The 24957-nt window shown below is 38.8% G+C and overlaps 1 protein-coding gene across 1 annotated transcript in view; it reads left to right on the top strand.

Annotated features, from left to right (window-relative positions):
• Nucleotides 1–24580, top strand: part of LOC124605161 (molybdenum cofactor biosynthesis protein 1-like) — a 64082-nt gene extending 39502 nt beyond the window's left edge. The window contains exons 6-7 of the mRNA XM_047136642.1: nt 2451–2536; nt 24525–24580. Of these exons, the coding sequence (XP_046992598.1) occupies nt 2451–2536; nt 24525–24580 (142 nt within the window). The remainder of the gene's footprint in view (nt 1–2450; nt 2537–24524) is intronic.
• The last annotated feature ends 377 nt before the right edge of the window (nt 24581–24957 follow it).

Raw genomic sequence — 24957 nt, 5'->3', positions numbered from 1 at the left:
AGCAGGGACAATAATTTTTAACATCTACATTTACAACAGATCATATTTACAAAATGTTTTCGAAATTTGCTCTGTTTGCTCAAATGAATGTATTGCACTGCTCAATCATTCATTTACACTCAACCCCGACTGCTGCACATGCTGTGGGGTGTGTCATCTGGTTATGTCATATGTTCAGTGTTTCTCACCAATTTTTGGGGTATTTTGAAATGTACAAAAAGGAAAATGCAGAAAGTTATCACATTTTGCTGCACATTACCTGCGTCACAGAAAAATAATGTATACAAATCTTCTCAGATTTGCCACTGAATAACTTTGTCCAAGCCTCACAATATTTCACCAACACAACTGTTCGTCATCTTCAGGTAGTGGTGGGTCCTGTCATCACTGCTGCAAGATGTGGCTGGTGATATTCGCACAGCAGAATTGAAATTTGTCAGGCTAGAAGCAGGAGTACCAATGTGTGGACAGGCACTCCCAGTTGGATGTAAATGCCATTCATAGTAGCCTTCTGCTTATGTGTTGTGGGCAATGACTGCACTTCTGGACACTAGTGTGGTTAAGAGCTGAATTAACTCTCTGCAAGGTACTGCATCAGGTCATACATCGGAGGATCTGGTTTCTACTGTTTTAATTTCATGGCAGTCAGTGCTGGATTCTGGGCAGTGCTTAGTCAAAATTCCATATTCCTGTTGGTAAGATTGCCCACCATATGGATACATGCCTCATTCTTAAAAACACAGTCCTAGAGTGATGATGCTGAGGATAAAATTTCAGTCCTCTTGGGAAACGTGTGGTGCCCTGTATTCAGGCAGTGCTCTGCTACCATTAATTTACTGGGTGGCATTTTTGTCAGCGCTGTTGAACACAGTGTTCTTGCACAATGTGAGGTGTCTGCCCTATATAAGGTTTCCCATAATGGCATCAGATCTTATATATGATCTGTGTTTTCTAAGGTCAAGATTGTCTTTAACTGAACACAAACAATTCCTTAGTTTTGCTGGTAGACGAAAAACACACTTGATTCTGTTTCTCTTAGCGATTCTTTTAATTTTGAAAACATGCCACTGAAATATGGCAAGAAAGCCATTTGCAGTGCTTGTCTAAGTATCTTCATTTACATCCCTACACTGAACTTGCTTTGCTCAGAACACATTGCAAATCTGTTTACAAGAATAAACATTCTGCTGGAACACTGTTCTTAGGTGTTACAGTTCACCAGGCAGACTGTCGGTATCTGAAATCACGTGTGCTCTATGTGCCAGGGAGTGTAAGACACTACCACATTGTGCAGGGTGACGGCAACTTTTGGACCTCAAATATAACTCTGCGTGTATCAGTTTGCAGTAGAGACTAAGCCCCAGTGCTATGTCAGCTTTTCTTCTAACCGTGACATCCAGGAATGGTAAGCTGCTATCTTTTTGTACTTCCACAGTGAACTGAATATTCAGATGGGGCGAGTGCAAATGCTGCAGGGACATAGGTAGTGTCTGTATTATGTGGGCCACACCACAAATGTCTCTTCAGCATTCTGCCAGAAGGAGGAATGTTGGATATTTACTAAGGGAAATAGAGGATCTCCCATGGGAACACTGTCCACTTGATTAAAGTAGTTGGTGTTACATAAGAAATAGGATGAGGTATGCACATGTTTAAACAGCATCACAATTTCTTTCTCAAACTTGCTGCTAATAACCTCTAATGAGGGCTGCAGGGGCACTTTTGTAAGTAATGATATAACATTTGAGCTAACTAAAAGATCTGAAAGTTCTAGTTTAAGCATCTTCAGGTATTCTATGAAATCCTCTGAATTCTAAATATGATGGTCATAGTCATCCACATGATAAATTTCAAAGCTGTCACGTGGAAATTGCCAGTTGCATCTTGCAGCAGTGATGGTGGAAATCACCACCACCTGAAGATGCCAAAACGCTGTGTCACTGAAATATTGAGGGAGGGACTTGCATAATGTTATCTGGTGGGAAACCCAAAGTGTTTTTGCAACAGATCTATTAGGCAAGCCTGAAAAGTCACATATACTCCAAGCAGTAAGTACCTGTTATAAAATGGTCACATTAGTGAGCTTGGCAATTAATTAAGAGTTTATCAATAAATTTGGCTTCATTTTGCAAGAAATTGTGCTGTGTTCCAGTACTCCCTCTTCAACAAAACTAATGTCAGTTTCTGCTCCACCTCTTCAGCCCGAGATCCTATGTATACTCTTAAGCATTTGTGTAAGATACCTGTTTATTTATAAAAATAAAAGTAACTTCTATCATGACTTTCCCATTCTTGTCCAGTGGGTTTGTTATCCTGCTGTTGCCTACTGCAGACTACAAGATTACTGTTGAAGATTTCTGCAAAGTTTTTCTTCCTTTTTAGTGTACCAACATTTCACTGTGTGGTAATTGCCTGGTACTGTTTAACGGGTGTTTTAACTGTTGTTTCAGAGATGCAATACGAAGCAAATGCAGTGAAGATGACTTGCTTGCCATGATTGGGGCAGCAGTGAGAAGAAAGAAGAAACAACATGGAGGTAAGATACATTACAGCAAATGTAACTCTGTAGATAGAAAGAAAATTTCTGCTTAACAAGTCATAGCAAACATAAGAGCAAAATAGAATGAAAAGCAACAGTGATAGAACCTGTGTTTTTTGTGTAAACTTGGATTTAAATTTTTATTTAGTATTCATTCTGATTAATGCCCATTGGTCAACAGTATATTTCAGCCCTAGAATTTGGTTCTGCAAGGTCCACCAGATAACCATATATGGCTGTTGTAACTCCTTTATTGGACTTCAGAAGTTTTCCAGCAACAAATCTTTTTTTTTTCTTTCTTTCTTTCTTTTTTTTTCTTTTTTTAAAAAAAAGCTAAAATGCAGAAAACATCATAAAGCAAACACTCACAGAAAAGCATCAGTGTCCTTGAAACAATGGAAACTCCAGTAGGAATATCAACAATGTTGGAAAAGACAGATTACTACTTACTGATGAAGGCTGTGGCTGAAAGCTTTATGTAAGTGTCTTTTAATTCTTCCCATCTGCAGCCTAAGGTATCTTCTTTATGGTAAGTAACAGTCTGTCTTTTCCTTCATTATTCATTAGTGTTCTTTTTTTTTATTGCTGTTTAGCAAGCATCGTGTGGTATATGAGGGATGTGAATAGCGTCAGATGTTGAATCATCACTCTGGAGGATATGAAGGTGCTGCATATTGGTGTGAGACAGCATTATCTGATGAGAGTTTGAAAGAAACCTCATTGTGGATGTCCATTTGGTCCCCTGGTTAAACCTTGCAACATCTGTATTTTTGGAGTATTTGGATCAGACAGTGGCCTGATGTTGGAAAGTAAGGGCTTACTCATCATCAATGTTCCAGTTGACTACATCAGACCACTACAAGGGAGCATCACTGTGTAGTGTACTGAGTACATTGTAACCTGTTCACGTCTGTGACTGCCATCTGAGAACAAGTACAGTAAACTCTCGTGCAGCTACACTTTTGGCTAGCTAGATTGACACTTGACAAGTTTCAATTTGCGTGCACCTGGAGCCAAGCATTTGCTGGTGTTTTTTGGCAATCTACTGCTAATCAGTGCACTGGTGTGTGTCAAAAGTCCAAGTATCGTCAATTCGTGCGTGTGTTGGTTGAAGCTCTAGTGCGTTTCTTATTCGTATTGCATGGTTTCATGCCACTGCCATCTATTGGAACTCCTTGGAAGTACAGTACATACAGTATTGTTCTATGGAGCGCAACGTAGGCCTGTCGAAACTGACAATTAGAGTGCGCCACCTAACACTTTCCACTTGTTGTCGGTACATCAAAGCTGAGTGTTTAACAGTGAACGTACAACACCCTGTTGTGTTGCCACGTGGGCTTGGGTAGAACAGAGGAAATGGCATAGATGTATCGAATGCTTTCATTTGATGGCTGCCACAGCCTGGTTTCAAAAATCAAAAGTTTGTCTAGTGCATCTCGAGTGTTGTCAAGTTGTGCATTTGTGTGTTTCTGATTTGAGGTTTTGTGCTCCCACTATGTGCCTTAAAGTGTCCAGAGATAAAAGGGGCCAAAAACCATAAAGGACTCAGTCGAGTGTCTGTAAAAAGAACACTGAACGTGACTACGGGCACGTAACATAAAATGAATGTGATCTTGTTGGAAAAAGATCATCACACTTTGCAGAGAATTGATGCTGGTGAGCCACCCACAAAAGTTGCTGCAGAGTAGGAGTACAATTACTGATCGGAAGACAAATCGATCAGGAATTGAAAAATTTTTGTTCCATCCAAGCATTGGGCAGCGCAGTGAAATCTTGAAAAACAATGAGAAAAGGTGCACATCCTCAGTTAGAAGAGGCATTATTTTTGTGGCACGAATAAATAAGAGCCAAAGGTGTGTCAGTTTCAGGTCCTCTAATTTGTCAAAATGAGCTAATGAGCTGATAGAAGGAAAGAAGCAAGAATTCCTCGGAAGTAATGGCTGGCAGGATCATTTCAAGAAGCAACATGGCATCCATGAAATTGCCATCAGTGCCAAATCATTATCTGGGGATGAAGCTGCTATGCTGATTTTAAGAAGAAACTGCACACAATCATTGACAAAGGAGGTTATACTGACAATCAACTTTACAAATGTGATGAAACTGGGTTGAATTACAAAATGCTGCCAACGAAAACCCTTGCCTCTAAAGAAGAAGAAATGGCTTCCAGATACAAAAAAATCAAAGAAAGATTTACTGTCCTCGCTTGCAGTAATGCCACTGGCAATCATAAACTGTGTCTTACTTTAATTGGCAAATCCAAAACACCAAGAGCATTTAGACACCAACCAACCAGCTTTCCCACTGAGGTACACGAATCAGTCTTAAGGCATGTATGAACAGTGCCGTGCCATCTTCAGAGAGTGGTTCCAGGCAGAGTTTGTTTCAGCTGTAGTAAATTACATGGAAGGAAAAGGACTTCCTTGAAAAGCGCTACTTCTTGTGGACAATGCTCCTTCTCACCCAGGTGATCTGCAAGATGGGGATATCAAAGTTGTATTTCTTCCACAAAATGTCACATCTCTATGTCAACCGATGGACCAAGGTATTCTTGAGGCGATGGAAAAACATTACAGACACAAGATGCTGGAATACTTAATAGGTGTGATTGATGCTGCAGATGATTTTGTGGAAGCTCTTAAAAAAATTGTTGTTTTAAGTGTCATTCATTGATTGCTGAAGCTTGGAATCTAATTCCTCCAGTTCCTCTTGTTAGGTCTTGGAAAAAACTCTTAGATCGTAAGGCAACCTAAGTGGTGGGAAGGAGGAGACAACACCGAAACTCAAGCTGACATAATTTTGGTGAATTTACTGGAGAATCTGGTTGTAAAGACACACACTTCGAAGACATTGAAGAGTGGATGGAAAATGGCATTTTTTCATGTGACCGATCATAAAGTGTTAGAAGACTATGTTTCTGATGATGAATCAGAGAAAAATATTCCTCACACATTCTGTTACGAAGTGATCCAAACTGCCCTGGAGTACATCAGCCAACAGGCGGAGACGATTTATCTTGAAATAGTTTGATTTCAACGTTGGAGATGTATTGTTGCAGCAATAGTTTCTCAAGCAAAAAAAAAAAGAAAAAAAGGCATTCGTGACTTCGTTACCAAAAAATAAACTCTAATGAAGCATCCTAGAACTTCTATGTCCATAACTTAAAAAGTTTTTTTTTTTTTTTTTTTTTTTTTTTGAAAGTTCCTCTGGACAGACTTTTCGTTCCTTTGAGTAATCTCTAGATTTGTTTCATAATTTTGTTCAGTAGTTTATTTTTTATTCAAAAGAGTAGGTAATAAAAATAAAACTCCTGTTTTTTCCTGCTGCCAAATAAGGGAGATTTTTTCTGTAAGAATGCAAAATAAACGAGCTTTGTTATACAGCATTTAAAAACTTTGAGTTTTCAATCATAGTTTGGTGCCTTTTTAACATGTCAACACAATTTTTTCAGTAAAAAAGTGTAGGGTTATTTGCAACCATATCAGTACTGTTTTACATACCCTACGCACGTTTTACGATCGTATTTCGCAATATTGACGCAATTTGGAGGGTTCACATGTGAAAACAGGGGGACTTCGATTTATCTGGAATTTTCGTTATCGGAACTGACCACCGTCCTGATCATTTCGGATAAACAGGAGTTCACTGTAATAGTCTCCTTGCAACATGCTGTGTCATACAGCTAGGAGCAGCCAGACTATGGAATTGCCGTCCTGCGCATAGGCTGCCATTAACACCCAAGCAAATGACTGCATGTGAAATGGTGCCATGATCAAGAAGTATGGACTGCTAATGAATGGCGTCACATTATGTTCACTGATGAGTCCCAGTCCTGCACTGCTCCAAATGACTATCGTGGAGAAGTTTGACAGTGACCCGGGGAGATGGGGAGAGGTCCCATTCTTCCACATTTGGGGGGGGGGGGGGGGTCACAAAGGAGTCCCATGGTGTGGGGAGCCATTGGGTATGACTTCAGGTCACGGCTTGTAATGGCCGTGGGAACTCTGATGGTACAGCAGTGTGTAATAGTATTGTGGTGCTATTTTTCAACAGGCCGGTGCTTGTCCACATGTAGTATGTGTCTCTTTAAATTGTCTGTGTGATGTTGATATACTCCTGTGGCCAGCAAAATCCCCATATCTGTCCCCGATATAACATTATGGGACCAACATGGACATCAACTCCATCCCACTGCCTGCATCCATGATTGCAATGTCCAGTTACAACAGTTGTGGATCACCTTTCTCAGGAGGGTATGCAGCAGCTTTACGACATCCTCCCGCACTGTCCAGGCCAGACAGGGTGCATTGCTGTATTGATAAGTGGGCTCAAACTGATAAGTTCTGTGTAAATTTGACTCTGTTTTGTTATCACTGAAATAACATCACATACCCTCTAAATTAGCTATGTTTCAATTTGTTTTCTCCCCACCTTCTGAGTGTCTCACTTTTTTTCAAGCAGTGTAATTTAAGACAGACATAAGAATATGAAAATGGGATGGCATATCACATTGCTATTCAACTATGCCCCTAAGAAAATTGTAAGATAATGGAGAAGAGCAGGTGCACTATTACACTGACTAGAACGTAAACTTAAAGATAGAATTATATTGTGTAACCTATACCGATGACATAATACTAATTGACAAAAACATCACTGATATGCTAAAGCAATTTGAAATATTAAGGGAGCAAGCTAGGAAAATTGGACTACTAATTTCACCTGGAGAAAAAATTCTTGGCTGATACCAAAATGGCACTGGGTGAACTTATATAGGCAATGACATAGTATTCGGTGTTAAATAGTTTAAATAATTTGGTGAAAAAGACCACTGAACATCATAATGAAAAGAAGGCCATAGAATCCAGACTTCAGAAAGTACAAACTGTCTCTTAGTTAACTAAAAGTATTTTTCCTGGAACTCTAAAATCTAACATTGTACAACAGTGATCAAATTAGAATTTCTTTATGCATGAGAGAGACTCTTTGTCCAACACAAGACATGAAAACAGCAAACTGAATTAGAAGAATGTAAAATTGTAGTAAAAATCTTAGGTCCAAGAATAAAGGATGGGATACATCACACAGAACCCAGTGTGAAATCTCCAGGCAAATTCCTAAAAGCTCTTGTTACAATGTGTCTCCAAGGAATCCAACTTGTGGGACATACAGAAAGAATGTATCCAAACAGGCAGCTCATTGGATTCCCACATACTTGAAAAATAAGATCCTACTGATGAAAACAAACAGGAAGAGACCTTAAGAAATTGGAATCACCACATTTACAGTATTCTGATGTAGTGATGAGTCACACAGAGTGCAGTTTCGCAGTAGCTTGATCGATGCTTGTACTTGTGTATGTAGTATATGCAAGTGTGTACAGCGTCTCTTCTGGTGTACTCACGATATGCTAATTTAGTGGCCGAGCAGTAAACCGGATCCCTACTCGGTTCCAGTGTGCTGTGCTAATTATTCTTCTTCACTTGACATTTATGCTTGGAGCTGCAAGAGAGGCCATTTTCCAGATAATGCCACAAAAACAACAAATTCTCAGATATCAGTTTAACTTACACGCTTCAACATCATAGACAACATTTCACATTAATATGTTGCAGAACACTAGATTAGTGTTAAAATTGCCAGAGTAAACATTGTTCTCCATGTGACAGATTGTCAAAAGATGTCCAAAATCGATAAATTTTATATCTCTGCACAGAGAAGCAGCTGGTTGCTCGGTCGAGCTCGTTGCTGGCACAGCGCCACCTCAGAGTAAGTGGCCCCTCATCCCAGCAGGTGGCGATGTTTAAACACCCGTATAGCTCCCAAGACTTACTGCGTCTGTGGATAACTCCATCTCTGCACAGAACTTCCCACATTTCCCACACAGTGGGCCCTCGTGTCTCTTACACACAATAAATCTTCAAACTTATTTCATTGGCTAAGTTAAATTTCGAGTGTGATGTGCTATTTCATAAAAAATAGCAAAAGGTAGACATGGATGTTATTGTGACTCTTTCCTAAGGCAACATTTGTGTATTATACTTGTAGAAGTGCACTGCAACATAAAACAGTAGACCGTAAGTTCAAACAATGGAAACTCCAGGTTGGAATATCAGCAGTGTAGGAAAAGATAGAGTGCTAATTACCATAAAGATGGCACGTTAAAATGCAGACAGGCACAGTTAAGACACTTACACATAAGCTTTTGGCCACAACCTTCATCAGAAAAAGAAATAGAAATACATACCATTCATTCACACAAGCAAGCACACCTCACACACACATGACCGCCAACTCCGACAGCTCAGACCAGAATGCTAGTCTGTAAGTTTGCTACACAATAAAATAATTATTCTGAGCTACAAGAAAAATGGATTCAAAGAACTAAACAGCTTGAAGAAAAAAAAGGGAAGCTCCCTGAAGCAACGTAGTTTCACGACTGTGCATACCAGTGGTAAATTATGAGAGCCGCAACTCTCTGAAATGGATACAAAGGCCACCAGATTGCATTAGCTTTGTTTGTGTCTCGGATTGTTACCAAGAATGGTAGGAGCTATAAGAGATGTGAAGAGTGTAAGATGTTGAGTGATCCCTGTGAAGGACACAGATGCCCTGTACTTCTGTGAGTCAGCATTATCAGCACGCAACAAAATTTGAAGGGGCCTAATTGGGTGTCTCCATTTGCCAGGCTGATTGAATTATGCAATATGCAGATTTGTGAGTCATTCAGATGTGGTAGTGGCCCCATGTTGGACTGCTTGGGAACGTAAGGGTGGTGTGCTTGTCAGCAAGCTTCCGGTTTACCGTGTCTGACGAGCCCATGGGAGAATTGCTGTAATGTACGCCGAGCACATTGTAACCCTTTCACACCTGCACCTGTCATGTGACCAGCAGTGAGACATTCTGCAAGACCCGCGATGACAGTTGTCAGTGAGTATGACAACGACATAGGGAGAGGGCGTGTGGGGCAGCATCGGATATGACTTCAGGTCACTCTGACAGCACAGCAGTATGTCATGGACATCCTACATCCTCATTTGCTACCTCCATGTCCAACGGAGTTACAAGAGACAGAGCAGTGAAAACATATCCAGTTGTTGACTCACAAAACGGTTTTGAGCTGTGACGCATGTAGTCTTAAGTGAATCATTCATACAAAAAGAAAAGAAGAAGAAGCTAAAGTCAGAATGTGAAAAAATTGGAGAATGGAATAGATATTTGAAGACTTCACACTTGAAACTCCCAGTTTTCCTATTGTGAAAGTGCCTTTGTGACCATATGCATTTCACTGACAATAAACTTTTTTTTTCCCCCTGGGTCTTGGCTCCATATTTTTTCATCCAGTTGAGTCAGAATACTTGCATTGTATTTGTGAGGTATTGTTTCAGTCTTGCAAGCTAATCTAAAATAGAAATCCCTTTTGCATCCTAGAAAACAATGACCACTCTTTCTCTCCGATTAAGTCACCTTGGCTATTTTTGTGCAACTGCTGTTTCATTTCATCCACGGGAACAGATTGGTGTATAGAATCAGTTGTGTGTCAGATTGTCCCAAATTGTTTTTCACATTAGGTTGTAGTCAGGCTTCAACAGACATGCCACTCACTTTCTGGTATGGCCACGGCATCAAATGTTTTGCACATCTTTTTAATTACTGATCTTGCAATATCACACTGTGTTCTTTCTCAGCATTTTCATATTTGATTGTAATTCTAGGAAGTTGTTCATGAGTCATCTTACAGAGACATATGCTACATATGAATTCAGCCACCCATTCCTTAACTGTTGACTATGAAGGAACTCCCCCCATGAACCATGGACCTTGCCATTGGTGGGGAGGCTTGCGTGCCTCAGCGAGACAGATGGCCGTACCGTAGGTGCAACCACAACGGAGGGGTATCTGTTGAGAGGCCAGACAAACATGTGGTTCCTGAAGAGGGGCAGCAGCCTTTTCAGTAGTTGCAGGGGCAACAGTCTGGATGATTGACTGATCTGGCCTTGTAACATTAACCAAAACGGCCTTGCTGTGCTGGTACTGCGAACGGCTGAAAGCAAGGGGAAACTACAGCCGTAATTTTTCCCGAGTACATGCAGCTCTACAACTTGACTAGAAGAAGAGATCGGTTGGTAGGACATGTTTTGAGACATCAAGGGATCACAAATTTAGCATTGGAGGGCAGCGTGGAGGGTAAAAATCGTAGAGGGAGACCAAGAGATGAATACACTAAGCAGATTCAGAAGGATGTAGGTTGCAGTAGGTACTGGGAGATGAAGAAGCTTGCACAGGATAGAGTAGCATGGAGAGCTGCATCAAACCAGTCTCAGGACTGAAGACCACAACAACAACAACATGAAGGAACTGACTCCTAATAAGTAAGATGATGCCTGTAGAAAAGTACAACAAAACAGTAATCTCAAAAAAGGACAGGATAGACAGTACATTCTGTAGGACATATTAAAAGTGATTGGTAAAAGAGACTTGATGTGTTAAATGCAGCTTTTGGTTACATGATAATTGAATTGGATAGATAAACAATCTACTTGCTAAGTGGCGGCAGAACACACACATAAAAGAAGATTATAATTAGGCAAGCTTTCAGAGCCAGTAGCTCATTCTTCAGGCAGAAGGGTTGAAGTGGAAGGAAGAGGGGTGAAGGATAGGTCTAGGAAAAATTGTAGATTTTGAGAAAGTTACCCAGAACTGCAGATCAGGGGAGACTTTCCAGATGGGATGAGAAGGAAAGACTGATTCCACATCTACATACATACTCCACTAGCCACCATATGGTGCATGGCAGAAGGTACCCTGTCTCACTACAATAGTCTGAATAAAATTACTTGATAGTTGACATCAATCACTTGCCGCAACAATGTTGCCACATTGGCTACCAGCTACCGTTTGGTTACAGGTGACAACAAACAAGCGGCTCACTTCACAAATTATGTTAAACGTTTAACACAGAGCAATTTTTCTAGTGGCTGGTGCAAGGTATGTCAGAAATGTTGGATACTCTGTCGACTATTGATTTAAAGTGACCAGTGACTGAACTGGGGAAGACGACCCGTTTTGTATCCCTGACTGTAAACTTGCGTCCTAACCCAGCCGAGAAAATTGTGGTCAACAGTCTGCAGCAGTACTAATATCATGATCGCTTTGTTCATGGCGATTAAAGCTAACGCTTAAGGGTAAACTCAAGACAACATAAACTCAATTTCAGGGCTGAAAGCAAATTAAAATTTCTCCGTTTCATTTGTTACCTGTAACTATCCTTACTCTAGCTGCACATGCTGCCATGTTAGAAACCAGTGAACAGTCCATGTGGGCACTTGTTCGTGGATTATAGATGACTGAGGCAGATTCCAAATGAAGAAATAGTGACAGGAAGAAAAATAAGACCAAATAGAACAGTCAAAACAATGATGAAAAATGATGCAGCAAAGTATTAAAAATAAAAAAATACATTTAAACCAATTAATTGAATGAAAATAATAATCACACTCTTTTGGTTAGATTTAGAAATAAAAATTTTGCTACATTGATGAGATTCAAACCTACGACATGCTACACATTAGATTAATCTGCCAACCATTGTGCTATGCCACAGCACTGCATGAAGTATTTATATATGTGAATGTAGTGACCCAGTTGCAACTATGAACTGCAACCTTAAAAATTTCAGTTTCACACAATGTAGTGAAAAGCTTATCTAATGTAAGATGATCTCTGTGAATATGATAACTATATGTATGATACTGAATTACACCTTGTGCTGAGTTATTCGGTAGTGTTTGGTTAGTGCTATGAATGAAATGTGTGTCTTTCATTAGCATTGTTAATGTGTGTTGTTTTTGGTGTAGCTATCGCGTGTCATGAAATACATAATAAAAGTGTCGGGCTCGTAATTCGGGATACAAATACATCAAGAAAGAATGCTGAACCAGGAATTGGAAGTGACTGGCCAATTTTGGTGGAGTTTGGCAACAGCAGACAGTTCAAGTGTGACGCTGACTACTCTTATTGGCGTTTGAAGTGCCAACTATCAAGTAATTTTATTTCAACTGTAGTCAGTTCCTTTTCCGTTCCATCTGCCAATCGATTGAGGAAAAAGTGAATGTCTATATGCCTCTCTATGAGTCCTAATTTGTCGTCTCTTATCTTCGTGGTCCTTACGCATAATGTATGTTGGTGCAATCAGAATTGTTCTGCAGTCAGCACAGTGTTCCTCAAAATCCCTCCAGGGATTCCCATTTGAGTTCCAGAAACATCTCCATAATACTTGTATGTTGTTGTTTCGACCTACTGTTAACAAATCTAGTATCCTGCCTCTGAATTACCCCAATGTCTGCTTTAATTCGACCCCTTGTGGATCCCAGACACTAGCATCCTATATGTGATGTCCATCACAGCTGAGCCACACTGTAGTAAAATCCACCCAACAAACGAAAGATGATTATTCGCCCTCCCTACCATGACCCTCACAAGTTTGTTCCATTTCATATCACATTGCAACGTTATGTCCAGATATTGAAACAATGTGACTTCATTCATGACACTACTAATGCTGGATTCTGGCATTATGGATTAGTTTTTCCAACTCATCTGCAGTAACTTATATTTTTCTACATTTAGGGTTAGCTGTCATTTATCACACCAACTGGGAACTTTGCCCAAGTCATCTTTTATCCTCCTAAATCACTCAACGATGACACCTTCCATACACCACAACATCATCAGCAAACAACCACAGATTACTGTCCACTTTGTCCATCAGATCAGTTATGCACATAGAAAATATGAGTAATAGCGCTCCTATCACACATCCCTGGAATGATCCTAATGATACCCTAGTCACTGATGGACACTCACCGTCGGGATAATGTAGTGGGTTCTATTACTTCAGAAGTCTTTGAGCCACTCACATGTCTGGGAACCTATTCCATGTGCTTGTACCTTTGTTAAAAGTCTGCAGTGAGGCACTATGTCAAATGCTTCTCGGAAATCAAGAAATATGGAATCTGGGTTTGTGAATTTTGTGATGGCAAAGTTAGAGGAGCAATGCATCTGCATTAAATTTTGCGTGAAACTCAAGAAAACCTTTACACAGACACACCAAATGATGCAGGGAGCCTATAGCGATGAGTGCTTAAGCCATACTTGGTGTTATGTATTATTCACACGTTTTAAAATGGCTTTACAAAAGTCAAAAATAATCCTTGTTCAGGACGCTCTTAGATGTCCCCTGATGACGCTTGTGTCAGGAACGTCAAAGAAATTGTGTGTGGCAGTCGAAGATACACTGTCTGAGAGATTGTAGAAGAATGTAACATTTCAATTGGATCATGTTATGAAATGACACAGCATCTTGGAATGCATTGTGTTGCCGCCAAGTTCATTCCACGGCTCATGAGTCAAGACCAAAAAAACTTTTGGATCTCACAAATGAGAATGAGATGTTCCTTGCGAGAATAGTATGACCCCTGCAGACTTCTTTTTATTTCCAAAGTTGAAAAGGATGAAGTTTTGCAATGGTAGATGAGATAAAAGAAAATTCGCAGACGGCACTTTATGCGACCCAGCAAGAGGTGTGTCAAGACTGCTCCTGGAAGTGGAAATGATATTGGGAGCAGTGTATCAATTGTGGAGGAGAGTATTTCGAAGGAGACAATCCATAGTAATTAAAAGATAAGCATAGAAAATTTTGTGGACAAAGTTTTGGAATTTTTTGAACAGACGTCGTATGACAAAAGGGCATGCTGAGTTGCCCATGAGCGATGCTTTGTACTGATTTGTGGACATAAACTTATTGGTCTCTATGAAACTGATTAGATTCAAACCCAGAATATGTTCAATAATTCTGCAGCAAACTGATGTTACGGGTATTGGTCTGTAATTTCGCGGGTCTGTTCTTTCGCCCTTCGTATATACAGGAGACGCCTCTGTATTTTTTTCCCCAGTTGCTAGGTCTTTCTGCTGGGTGAGAGATTCACAATAAATACAAGCTAAGTGAGGGTCCAGTGCCATATAGCACTCTTTGTAAAACCAAATTGAGATTCCATCTGCAACTGGCGACTTATTTGTTTTTAATTATTTCAGGCGTCGGGGATGCTTACGAGGGTGGTTTGAAAAGTTCTTGAAACAGAGTAGAAAAAATGTACTTATGTCACTGAAACTTTTTTGTTTTTCAATGTACCCTGCTTGTAGATTAATTCACTTGGTCCAACAGTGTTCCAATACCTCGATCCCATCTCGACAATGATTTTCCTCCAGGCCTATAAAATAGTTGTCAACTCAGGCTATCAATTCTTCATTTAAGTGAATCTTCATCCACAAAGAAAAATTTTAAGTTTAGGGAAGAGGCACGTGTGGCAACAATTCATACCTTAGTTTGTGTAATTTTACCATGGCGATGGTACATGCATGCGAGCGTGCATTTGCTTGATGCTAGACGACTTTCTTCCTTATTAAACCTGGCCTTTTTCGCATATCATTTGTTGCAATTTGTCCAGAAGGTTAGCATAGTATTCTCCAGTAATTGTTTGCCCAGTGGGGAGATAATGTACAAACAGAATCCCCTTCTCATCCCAGAACACTGATGCCATGCTCTTCCCCGCTGAAGGAATTTGGTGGCGCATCCCAGAACACTGACGCCATATCCTTCACCGCTGAAGGAGTTTGGCGGCGGAGATTCAGCATGTTTCCACTGCCTTGATTGTTGCTTTGTCTCTGGGGTATAGTAGTAAACCAAAGTTTCCTCGTGGTCACAAACCAGCACAAAAGATCTTGTTTGTTTCTCCTAAAACAGGCCAAACATTGTTGTGATATGTCCATTCTCATGCGTTTTTGACACAGCGTCAAGAGTCGCGGCACCCATCTTGTGAATACCTTTCAGATGACATCTGGCAAGCGTGAGCAATTTCATGCACTCTAAATTGGTGATCCTCCTTGATCATTATGCGGACTTTTGCAATGATTTCTAGAGTAGTGACACGTTTTGGCTGACCTATTCATGGATGGTCATCATCTAAGCTCTCCTGACCAAATTGAAATTCATTTATCCACTTGGCAACAGTTGAAGACAAAGGAGCAGAGTCCCCTGGTGTTTTCTGGAAATCGGCATGAATGTCCTTCACTTTCATACCTTTCTTTATGAAGTATTTAATCACTGCTTGAATCTCGACCCGACCCCCCGTCCCGTACCGTCGCGTCTTTGCAGATCACTGCACAGGAACAACAACAGAGCCGTGTCACTGCCACAGCTCTCTTCCAAGAGCACTGACATGGGACGGGTTTACAGGCAACAGTCCAACGAATATCATGTGAACAACTTGTGCTAGTGCTGGCCTCTTGTGGTGATTGTTGTTAGGTGTCTTTGTGCTATTGTCAAATGACGGTATGTTTATATGATTCTCTTGCATGAATGATTTCTTAAATGCAAAATTTAAAACATTTATCTCCTACTGCCACACCAGACTGGTCAAGTGACTTGGTGGAATTCTTTGACTCACTTAGTGATTTTACATAGGACAATAAATTCCCCTGCTTCTCAGCCAGATCTTTTGCTGAGGTATGACAGTGGTAGTAACCTTTCCTTGTTGCCATTTGGCATTCTCTTTTGAACCAAGAGTGCAGTAGCTTTTCCTTCCTCAGTATTTTCCAAATTTCATTGTTAAACCGCAGTGGCTCTTTTGCATCCTTAATTCGTTTACTAGGTACGGACTTGTTGAGAGTGCAATTCACGATCTGTTTAAGCTTTGACCATAATCTCTCTACGTCCATCTTAATGGAACTAAGTGATGTCAGTTCTGTCTAAGTAAGATGCTAACATCTGCTTATCTGCTCTTTCTGGCATGAACATTTTCCTAGCCTTCTTGACTGATTTATTAATTTTTGTAACCTTAGTTGTTATTATGTTATCATGATTATTAATCCCCATCTCTATGCTGAAGTCATTGATGATATCTGGCCTGTTTGTAACTACAAGGTCTAAGATATTTCCATTGCATGTGGCATGGCAAACTAGGTGCTCAAGACAATTTTCGAAAACCACATTCAAAAGTGCTTCACAAGATTGACTGCACCCCCTGCAATGAAGCCATAGGCTACCATCTATACTCAGTAGGCTAAATTCACCTCCAACTAGTATTGCATGATCTAGGTATTTATGTGCTACTGTCTGTAGACTTTCTGTGAATGGCTCCAAAACTGTCATAGCAGAACTGGGTGGCTGATTATCCATTAATTAACGTGATTTCACCTAGACTTGTTATACGCAACCAGATAACTTCACTGTCACAATCAGCTTTGACCTCAATAGAGACAATGGACACTCCCTCTCCTACAGTGTCTAACCTGCCTTTCTGATATATATTCCATTAATCACTAAATATGTCAGAGCTTTCTGCTCTCGGTTTCAGCCATCTCTCAGTCTCTGAGAATAATTTGAGTGCGATACTTTCCTGGATGGGAGTAAATTCGGAAACTGTGTTACAAGTACATTGACAACTGATAAAATTTTGACAATCTACACTGGAGTGAATTCAAAAGATAAACCTCAACCAACATTGAATGTATCTTGGTGATAAAGAGCCCAAATAAATAAATTGATGATTTTATTCCATTTCATCTGATTGAATGAAACACACACAGCATAACTACTCAGAAAACAACTATAGTGCTGATTACATTTACTATCATACATGTAGCATTCTGAGAACATTTCACCTTGTCATAGTAGTCCTGTGTTTTGGAACTAGGCAGTGCTTCATTTCACAAAGCGAAAGGAATAGCTTGTGTAAAAAACAAAAGAAGGGGAAATAGTGGTTGCTGGTGTTTTTAACACTATCATTCAATTTAGTTCCTATTGTGAACTTTGCAGCTAGGATATGTAAATGCTCTGAGACTGCTATTGATAATATCTTTATGAACAAATCTAGGGGAAAAACGTCATATCACAAAACCAATAGTAAATGGACTATCTGATCACGACGTGCAGCATCTTGTGTTAAATGTTGAAACTTGTCAGGATAAAAAAATATTAAATCTGAGTACAGGAGGATAATAAATAAGCCAGAAATTGAGGAATTCAGGAAATTGCTCAAAGACATGAACTGGAGAGATGTTTACCTGACTCAAATGGAAAATGCAAAGCATTTATTAATAAAGTTACCTCCTCTTTTGAAAATTGTTTTCCCCTAAAGGTAACTCAGATCACACAGAAGTCAAAAGATAAACCATGGATTATACAAGGAATAAAGATATCATGTGGGGCAAAAAGGAGACTGTATCTACTATCTAGGAACGTTTCTGATATTAGAATTGTAATGCATTACAAAGAATACTGCAAAATATTGAATCAAGTAATCCAGAAATCGAAGTAGCTTTATTAAGAGAAAATGATAATTGTATCGGGCAACAAAATAAGAACTGTTTCAGATATAGTGAAGACAGAGAGAAGTGGGGCCAAAAAGGAAGTGGAACAGATAGCTCTAAAAGTAAATGAGACTTTGGTAACAAGTGCATGTAGTGTTGTAAATCTCTTAAGCAAGACTTAATTTTTGTTACTGACGGCTCGGGGTTATCAGGTTCGGTGAATGGTGCAATGGAGTATCTGGGACCAGTCTTTGAAGAACATCGTGTAGAACCTATTCGAGGAACTTTGAATTCCAACCATTGCTTCTCAGTATACTTACTCCTTAATGAAATTTGTTGCAAGTTATATATCTATATTTCCAACAAGTAGCTCAATACATATTATCAATACTAGGAATAAGAAAAATCTACATAAAGACCTAAAATCACTTATGTTGGTCCAAAAGGGGGTCCAATATTCAGGAACACACATTTTCAATAAATTACCAGCAACCATTAAAAACTTGGTTTCAGATAAAGCACAGTTTAAACAGAGTTTGAATGACTTTTTGATAGGCAATGCCTTCTACACTATAGATGAATATCCTAACAGAGACTGAAAGGCCAGCTTAAGTAAAAATATGTTAGATATAAGTTTCGACAGCACTTGGTTGCAACAGTCAAAATTAGGTATTTTGTGTATGATAAATTTATTAATAGTGCATAACAATGTTTCATTCTGACAGCGTATTAATTCTGTAAATATTAGCTTTTCCAGTTTATTGTATTGTATTCACCTATTTTGACAATCTCATGACAAATGATCAGGGTAGTATTCATTATATTAAAATGTTTTGTGTTATACATTCTGACATGTTCCACACCCTCGAGAATCATCTCATTTTTTCGGTGTATGTAATGAAAACTGAATCAAATCAAATCCAATCACCATCTCTCATCATGTAATAACTTCACTTCTTCTTCTTCCCTTGTCGTCTCCTTTTTTTCCAGTACTCGTCCATCTCCTCCTCATGTTTTTCCCCCTTTATTCTATTCGTGTTGTTCTCAATCCCCTATTTCTTCTGCATTGAAAGCCTTTTATTTTTATTTACTTATTTTTTTTATTGAGGTGAGTCTCTACGGACTGCGTGGTAACAACCGACTTCACTCTAGTGTCCAGGTCTTGTTCTTGCTCCAGCTTTGACTTCCTGCCAGTATCTTCTGAGCCCCTGCAAGAAGTGCCTTTTTATGCTCTTCAGATAATGGTCCTCACTGTCTTTCGGATGTTGATGCCATGTTAAAACCTTGGTAGTTGGTCACCAATCTTCTAAATTTGTTCCTTTCAGGAATTTCTCTCTGAGATACCAATCTGCTTAAGATCTTTTTCACATTCTTTGAACCATCTCGGCCTCGTTTTCTTAGATGGGATGAAACTCCATATTCTTTTTGTTAGTTGATCACCGTCCATTTTCATGAGATACCATAAAATAACAATCATTTCTTCGTAATGGATGCTGTGATAGGTTCTGTCTTGCTGCACGAGTCCTCATTTGCTCTCATTCGCCATTGTCCATCGACCCATCTATTACCTTAGGATTTTCCTTAATATCCTACACTCACGCTTTTCCAGCCGCTCAGCTTACCTTGTCTATTCGTGGTCAAAGATTTGGATGCTTATAAGCCCTCAGGTTTTACAACTGTATTATAATGTTGGAACTTGGCCCATATACTCATAGACTTTTTGTTATAAGTATTCTTTGTCAGTTGGTATGCTTGGTCTAACTTCTTCATCCCGACAATTGCTTCTTCTTTTAATCCATTCTCCAGGTGGATGACTTCACCGAGATACCTGAAATTCTTAACTCATCCAATTTTTTCCCAGGTTGGTTATCATCCATTCAGGTCCATCACAGATGTTCGTCATATGTTTTGTCTTTTGAATAGAGATCTGGAGTCTAACTTTTTTCAGCAATTTCTGACAGCCTATTTATCTTGTTGACTGCTGACTCTATGTTGTTAGCAAAAATGGCTAGGTCAGCCGCAAAATCTAAGCAGCCAATGCACACCCCTTTGTTCTTAGGACCAAGTCTGAACCACTCTTCATTTGTTTCTCCTTGGGCTAATAACTTTCTCCACTCTTGAATGACCTTTTCCAAGGCACAATTGAAAAGGTTCAGATACCTCACCCATAAATTTAATTTTTGACACTGTGTTAGTAAGAGTTTGTTTGATCAGCTTTCTTTTCCAAAATATTCATTACTGCCTGTCAGTCGATGGAGTCATATACTTTCTGAAAATCAACAAATATGACCACATAGTTATTTTTCCAATTTTTTTTGTACCTGATCATGCTCTTCAGGTTAAAGATCTGTTCTGCGCAAGAATCGCCCTTTCGGAAACCAGCTTGATAGTCCCCAATCAGTTGGTTACAATGATCTTCTATTCTATTCTGTATCACTTTGGAGAGAATCTTATATGGAACAGATACTAATGAGGTACCCTTATAGTTATTGACATTCTATTTATCACCTTTTTTGTGTATACGATGGATTAAAGCTGACTGCCATTCAGTTGGTATCATCCCAGCTCTCCAGATCTCCTCAAAAAGTTGGACTAGTATATCTAGAGTTTCATTATTTGCCAGCTTCAGTAGTTCCACCACTATTGAATCCTCTCCAGCTGCCTTATTATTCTTAAAGTTGTTGATGATCTCTTTGGTCTCCTCTTTACCAGATGGAGATGAGGGGTAGTTTGTGGATTGGGGCACATACAGGGAATCTTTCTTTCGGTTCATCACAATTAAGTAGGTTTTCAAAGTAACGAGACATTATATTGCAGTTCTCTTTGTTGGTCAGGCCGAGTGTTGTGTGCGTACTGTAAGACCTTCAGTACACACACCATCAGATTATTTGACTTGTTGCTCTAACGAAGTAAGCGAGTGTCAGCAATATGTCTCGTGGTCTTATCATGGCATGTTTATCTTCTGCCATTAGGTCAGACGATAGAAATGCCACTTGCACACTTAGAGTAGCAGATTGATGGTGACCAACTTTAAATAGAACTTGATTAATTTTCACACACATTTATTAAAATAATAACAAATATAAAAATTATTTAACTTGGTTCTGGATGCTATTTACAATTGACAATCTGAAGTTCCTTTGGTATTGGTACGTTAATCTTATTCTTACATATATCTCGGATACTTGACAAAAGTGTCTATACATTTATCTTCATGGCTATGTACAGGAATATGGTAATCTTATTAGGCGCAGACTGGATCTTGACTATGGACTGGCACAGACAATTGTAGAACTCATACAGACTGGTACAGACTAATGCAGACTGGTACAGACTAATGCAGACTGGTGCACACAAATGCAGACTGACTGATCGAAGGTCTTTACACCCGTTATAATACCTCGCACGTTCATGTATCACTGCGTGAGTGTGATGCGCGAGGAGAAAGTGTTCTATGTTAGCAGCAATCTCATTGGCTGCGTTACATATTAATACGCGGATCGGCGGAAGCAGAATTTGGTCCGTCTCTATGGCAGCGCCATCTCGTAGTGGGGAGATGGACGAGTGCTGCGCCTGCGCTGTTGTGCTTAGCGGGGCGCACTCTAGTGGGAAATTTGTGTACGCGCTGAATACGCGGAACTATGTACACAACACTGAGCTTTCCATTTTCGTCTCTAAAACAAAAACTAGGGGCTTGGTATCCTTTCAAATTCGATTTGAACGTCTGATAGAAGTCTCTGACATTGTTTATCTGGAAACGCTGATCGATCTGTTCTAACTGCTGTTTCTCATGCAGTAGAGTTCTGGCTGCATATTTTTGAACTTCATGGAATACATCAAAATCATCAGGTCTCCTGGTAGAGTTCCACTATTTCCATGCACTTGCTGTTTGGGCCACCACCTCACCACAAACCTCATTCCACCATGTATGATTCCTCTTTTTAGCTGTCAGGATTGTAGTATTAGTTGCTTGTTGGATCATGGAGGCAATGTCTGCCCATTTATGAGATTCAACTGTCAGTTACTGGTGGCATTGTTCCATTACGTTTTGATTGATTTTGAGCTTCGCAGTATCATATTTATGAAATTTATTTCCGGTTTTCACAGTCTTATTGAGAGGGATGAAATTAATTTTGATCTTGGAGAGGTGATGATCCTTTTACATTCAGTATGTTATCTGTAAAAAGGTTTCTTTCTACTATTTCTGATTGTTTGATGTTGTTTCTTTCTTATTTCTGTAATCCATGCTATCATTGATTCCTTCTTCCAGAACTACTCATTCAGTAGAGGTCTCTAAAAAAAGATTAATCTTCTTTTAGCCATTACTTCTGATATTTTCTCAAAATGTTTGTATATCTCCTCATTACTTCTCATTTTCCAGCCATCTGTAGCTTGTATTGCAACCATTATTTTCTAATAATGCTCCTTTGTGGAACCTCTGTTCTGTCCAGCTTATAGTTCATCATTAGGCATCCTCATCCATGTAAACATCCTGGTCATACCACTGTGGGATAGTGTTTAAATTTGTTTTTTTTAGTTGTACATTTCTTGTTGTAAATATCCTTTGTCAAACGATTTGCTCTCTCCAGTTTGCTGACTCTTGCATCTACTGTTAATTCTTCTAGTCCATTTTGTTGTACAGTTTGTCCAATATATTTAAATTTACTTACTAATGCTATTTTACATTTTTGTTTTTCTAAGAATGTTGATGCATTGTTTGAAATTGTCATCAATGTTGTTTTTTCGGCTGAAATTTTGGGACCAGCTCTCTTTGCTATTTCTTCCAAAAGATTTCTTTTAATAACTGTCTGTCAGATTTTTTGAAAGTATATCAGAATCATCTGCAGAAGCCAGGCAGTTTACCTTAATTCCATTTGTTTTTCGTCCTAAAACTATTGGTTCAATTTTGTGATTTTTTTTCTCCAAATTCCAATAACTTTCTATTTTTTCTAGAATGTAGTGTTACAGTAAAGGTGATAAACTGTCCCCTTGTCTAACACCAGTTTTTATTTCAAATGGTTGAGATACTTCTCCCATAAATTTAGCTTCAGTCACCCTATTTGCTAGTGTTTTGAGGATTATGTTTGCTTTAACACAAAATTCTTTGATGATTTTACCCATAATTTCTCTGCCTACCAAATCAAATGTTTTCTTGAAACCAATACGTGATACTATTATTGGTTTGGTGATTAACAGTCTGTGGAGAATTACCAATTTTCTAATAAACATCTGTTCTGTGCAGGGTCTTCCCTTTCTAGAGCTCCTTGAGATTCTCCCAGTTATTTGTCTAAAGTTTCTACAACTCTGTCCAGAGAATTTTTGATAATATTTTGTATACCACTGGCAGAAGTCAGGCATCTCTGCAATTGTTGACATTTTGTGTGTCCCCTTTTTTTCATAGCTGTGGATTAATGCTTTCAATAATCTCTTCAGCTTTCCAAATGTTCTCAAACAGCAGTTGTAGATCATTTGTGTGTTCTGACTATTTCAATAATTTTGCTGTAGTGGAGTCTTCATTTGTTGCTTTGAAGTTTTGGAATGATTTGATGGCTTCATGAATTTATTGTTCTGTTAGTGGAAAATCTTCCTCCAGATGTTGTGGGACTGCTATTATATATTGCTACAATGTGCTGTTATTGTTATTGTTGTTGTTGTTGTTGTTGTTTGGTTGCCTGTTCTTCAGCACTATCTTTCTGTTTCGTTTATCTATTTGCCGGCATTTTAGCCCATTTACCAGTATTTTCAGCTTGTTCTTCACTTATTTGACCTTTTGGTGGCTCCTCTTGAAGAGATCTTATTTCTCAGCATTTAAAATTACATCATCTGCTGCTCTTTCGCATCTGAATTTCATCATGTCCAGTCTAGTTTTTTCATTCATTTAACCATCCATCTTCCATGACTCAAGATCCTAAATTTTCATCCTTATTTCTTGAACAGTCTCATTTCTCTTTTTACATTTTCCAGATGAAGAAACTTTTGGTCCTCAAAGCTAAGATTAGTATCACTTTTTTTATTTGTTTCTGCCTATGGCTGCTATATCTCTTTAGTTAGAATATTTTCTCTCTCTGTATTTGATTATAGTCTAAGTCTGAATATTTTTATAAGTACATTTATTGTTGTAGCAATGAGTAAAATAAATTGTATTGCACTGCCTGTAGCATGTAGCACCATTTTGACTGTTAGTCCTCTTGCTGTACAAAAAGTAGCTTTGATGATTACTTAATGCAAGTATTTTGTAAGAGCTGTGGAATGGTTAGTATCTGTTTATATTTTTCTGATTAATTCAAGCTCGTTAATGCACATCCTGTGTTAAGGAAATATTTGCACTGAATTTACTGTGTGTTAAATATAAGCAGTGGATCCATTGGGGTAGTCTTTTTGGTAGAAATATGTCAAGGTGAACAAAACAGGAGATGGTGAAGGAAGAGAGGGAAAAGATCAACATTTGCTTCTCATCAGCAATATAACTGGGTTGAAACATTCAGTGAAAATTATCTGTGACAGGAAGTTGTCAGAAATACATTTTTTGAAGAAACTTTATGTTTGTATAAGCATTTATTAAATTTAAAAATTGGATTTCATGTGTTAATACAAAAGGTAATGTTTTGCATTGCAGGCATGCTGAACCTGTCAAAGATGAAGAATCGGCCAATGATTCTTATTGGAGGATAACAGTATGTATAACTTAAACTTGAGATTCTTGAAAATAAAGCTAGTCAGTATTTCTTAACAGTACTGATTTAAATACATCTAAAAGATCGCTGTTACCTAAATGAAAGTTGACGAGCAAAGTCTTAGTGGACATTTGTATAAATTTGTCATAGGTGTTATTTACAAGAAGAGTAAATAGTTTCAATAGGAATGTGGTGAGACATTTAACAAATGTGATGACCACACATTAATAGGACCTTGTAACACTACCATTATGATATTAGTATGCTTTTATGTAAATAACAGAAACCCTGTCCCTATGTTGCCACGTATAACCCTCTTACTAAAATTTAGTTTAGTTTCCAAATAAAATACACTGTTGACGGATAGTCCTGTTT

This window comes from Schistocerca americana, chromosome 3 (assembly GCF_021461395.2).
Source record: "Schistocerca americana isolate TAMUIC-IGC-003095 chromosome 3, iqSchAmer2.1, whole genome shotgun sequence".
Taxonomy (NCBI): domain Eukaryota; kingdom Metazoa; phylum Arthropoda; class Insecta; order Orthoptera; family Acrididae; genus Schistocerca; species Schistocerca americana.
Note: the sequence above shows the minus strand (reverse complement) of the source record. Positions and strands in the feature narration are given on the sequence as shown.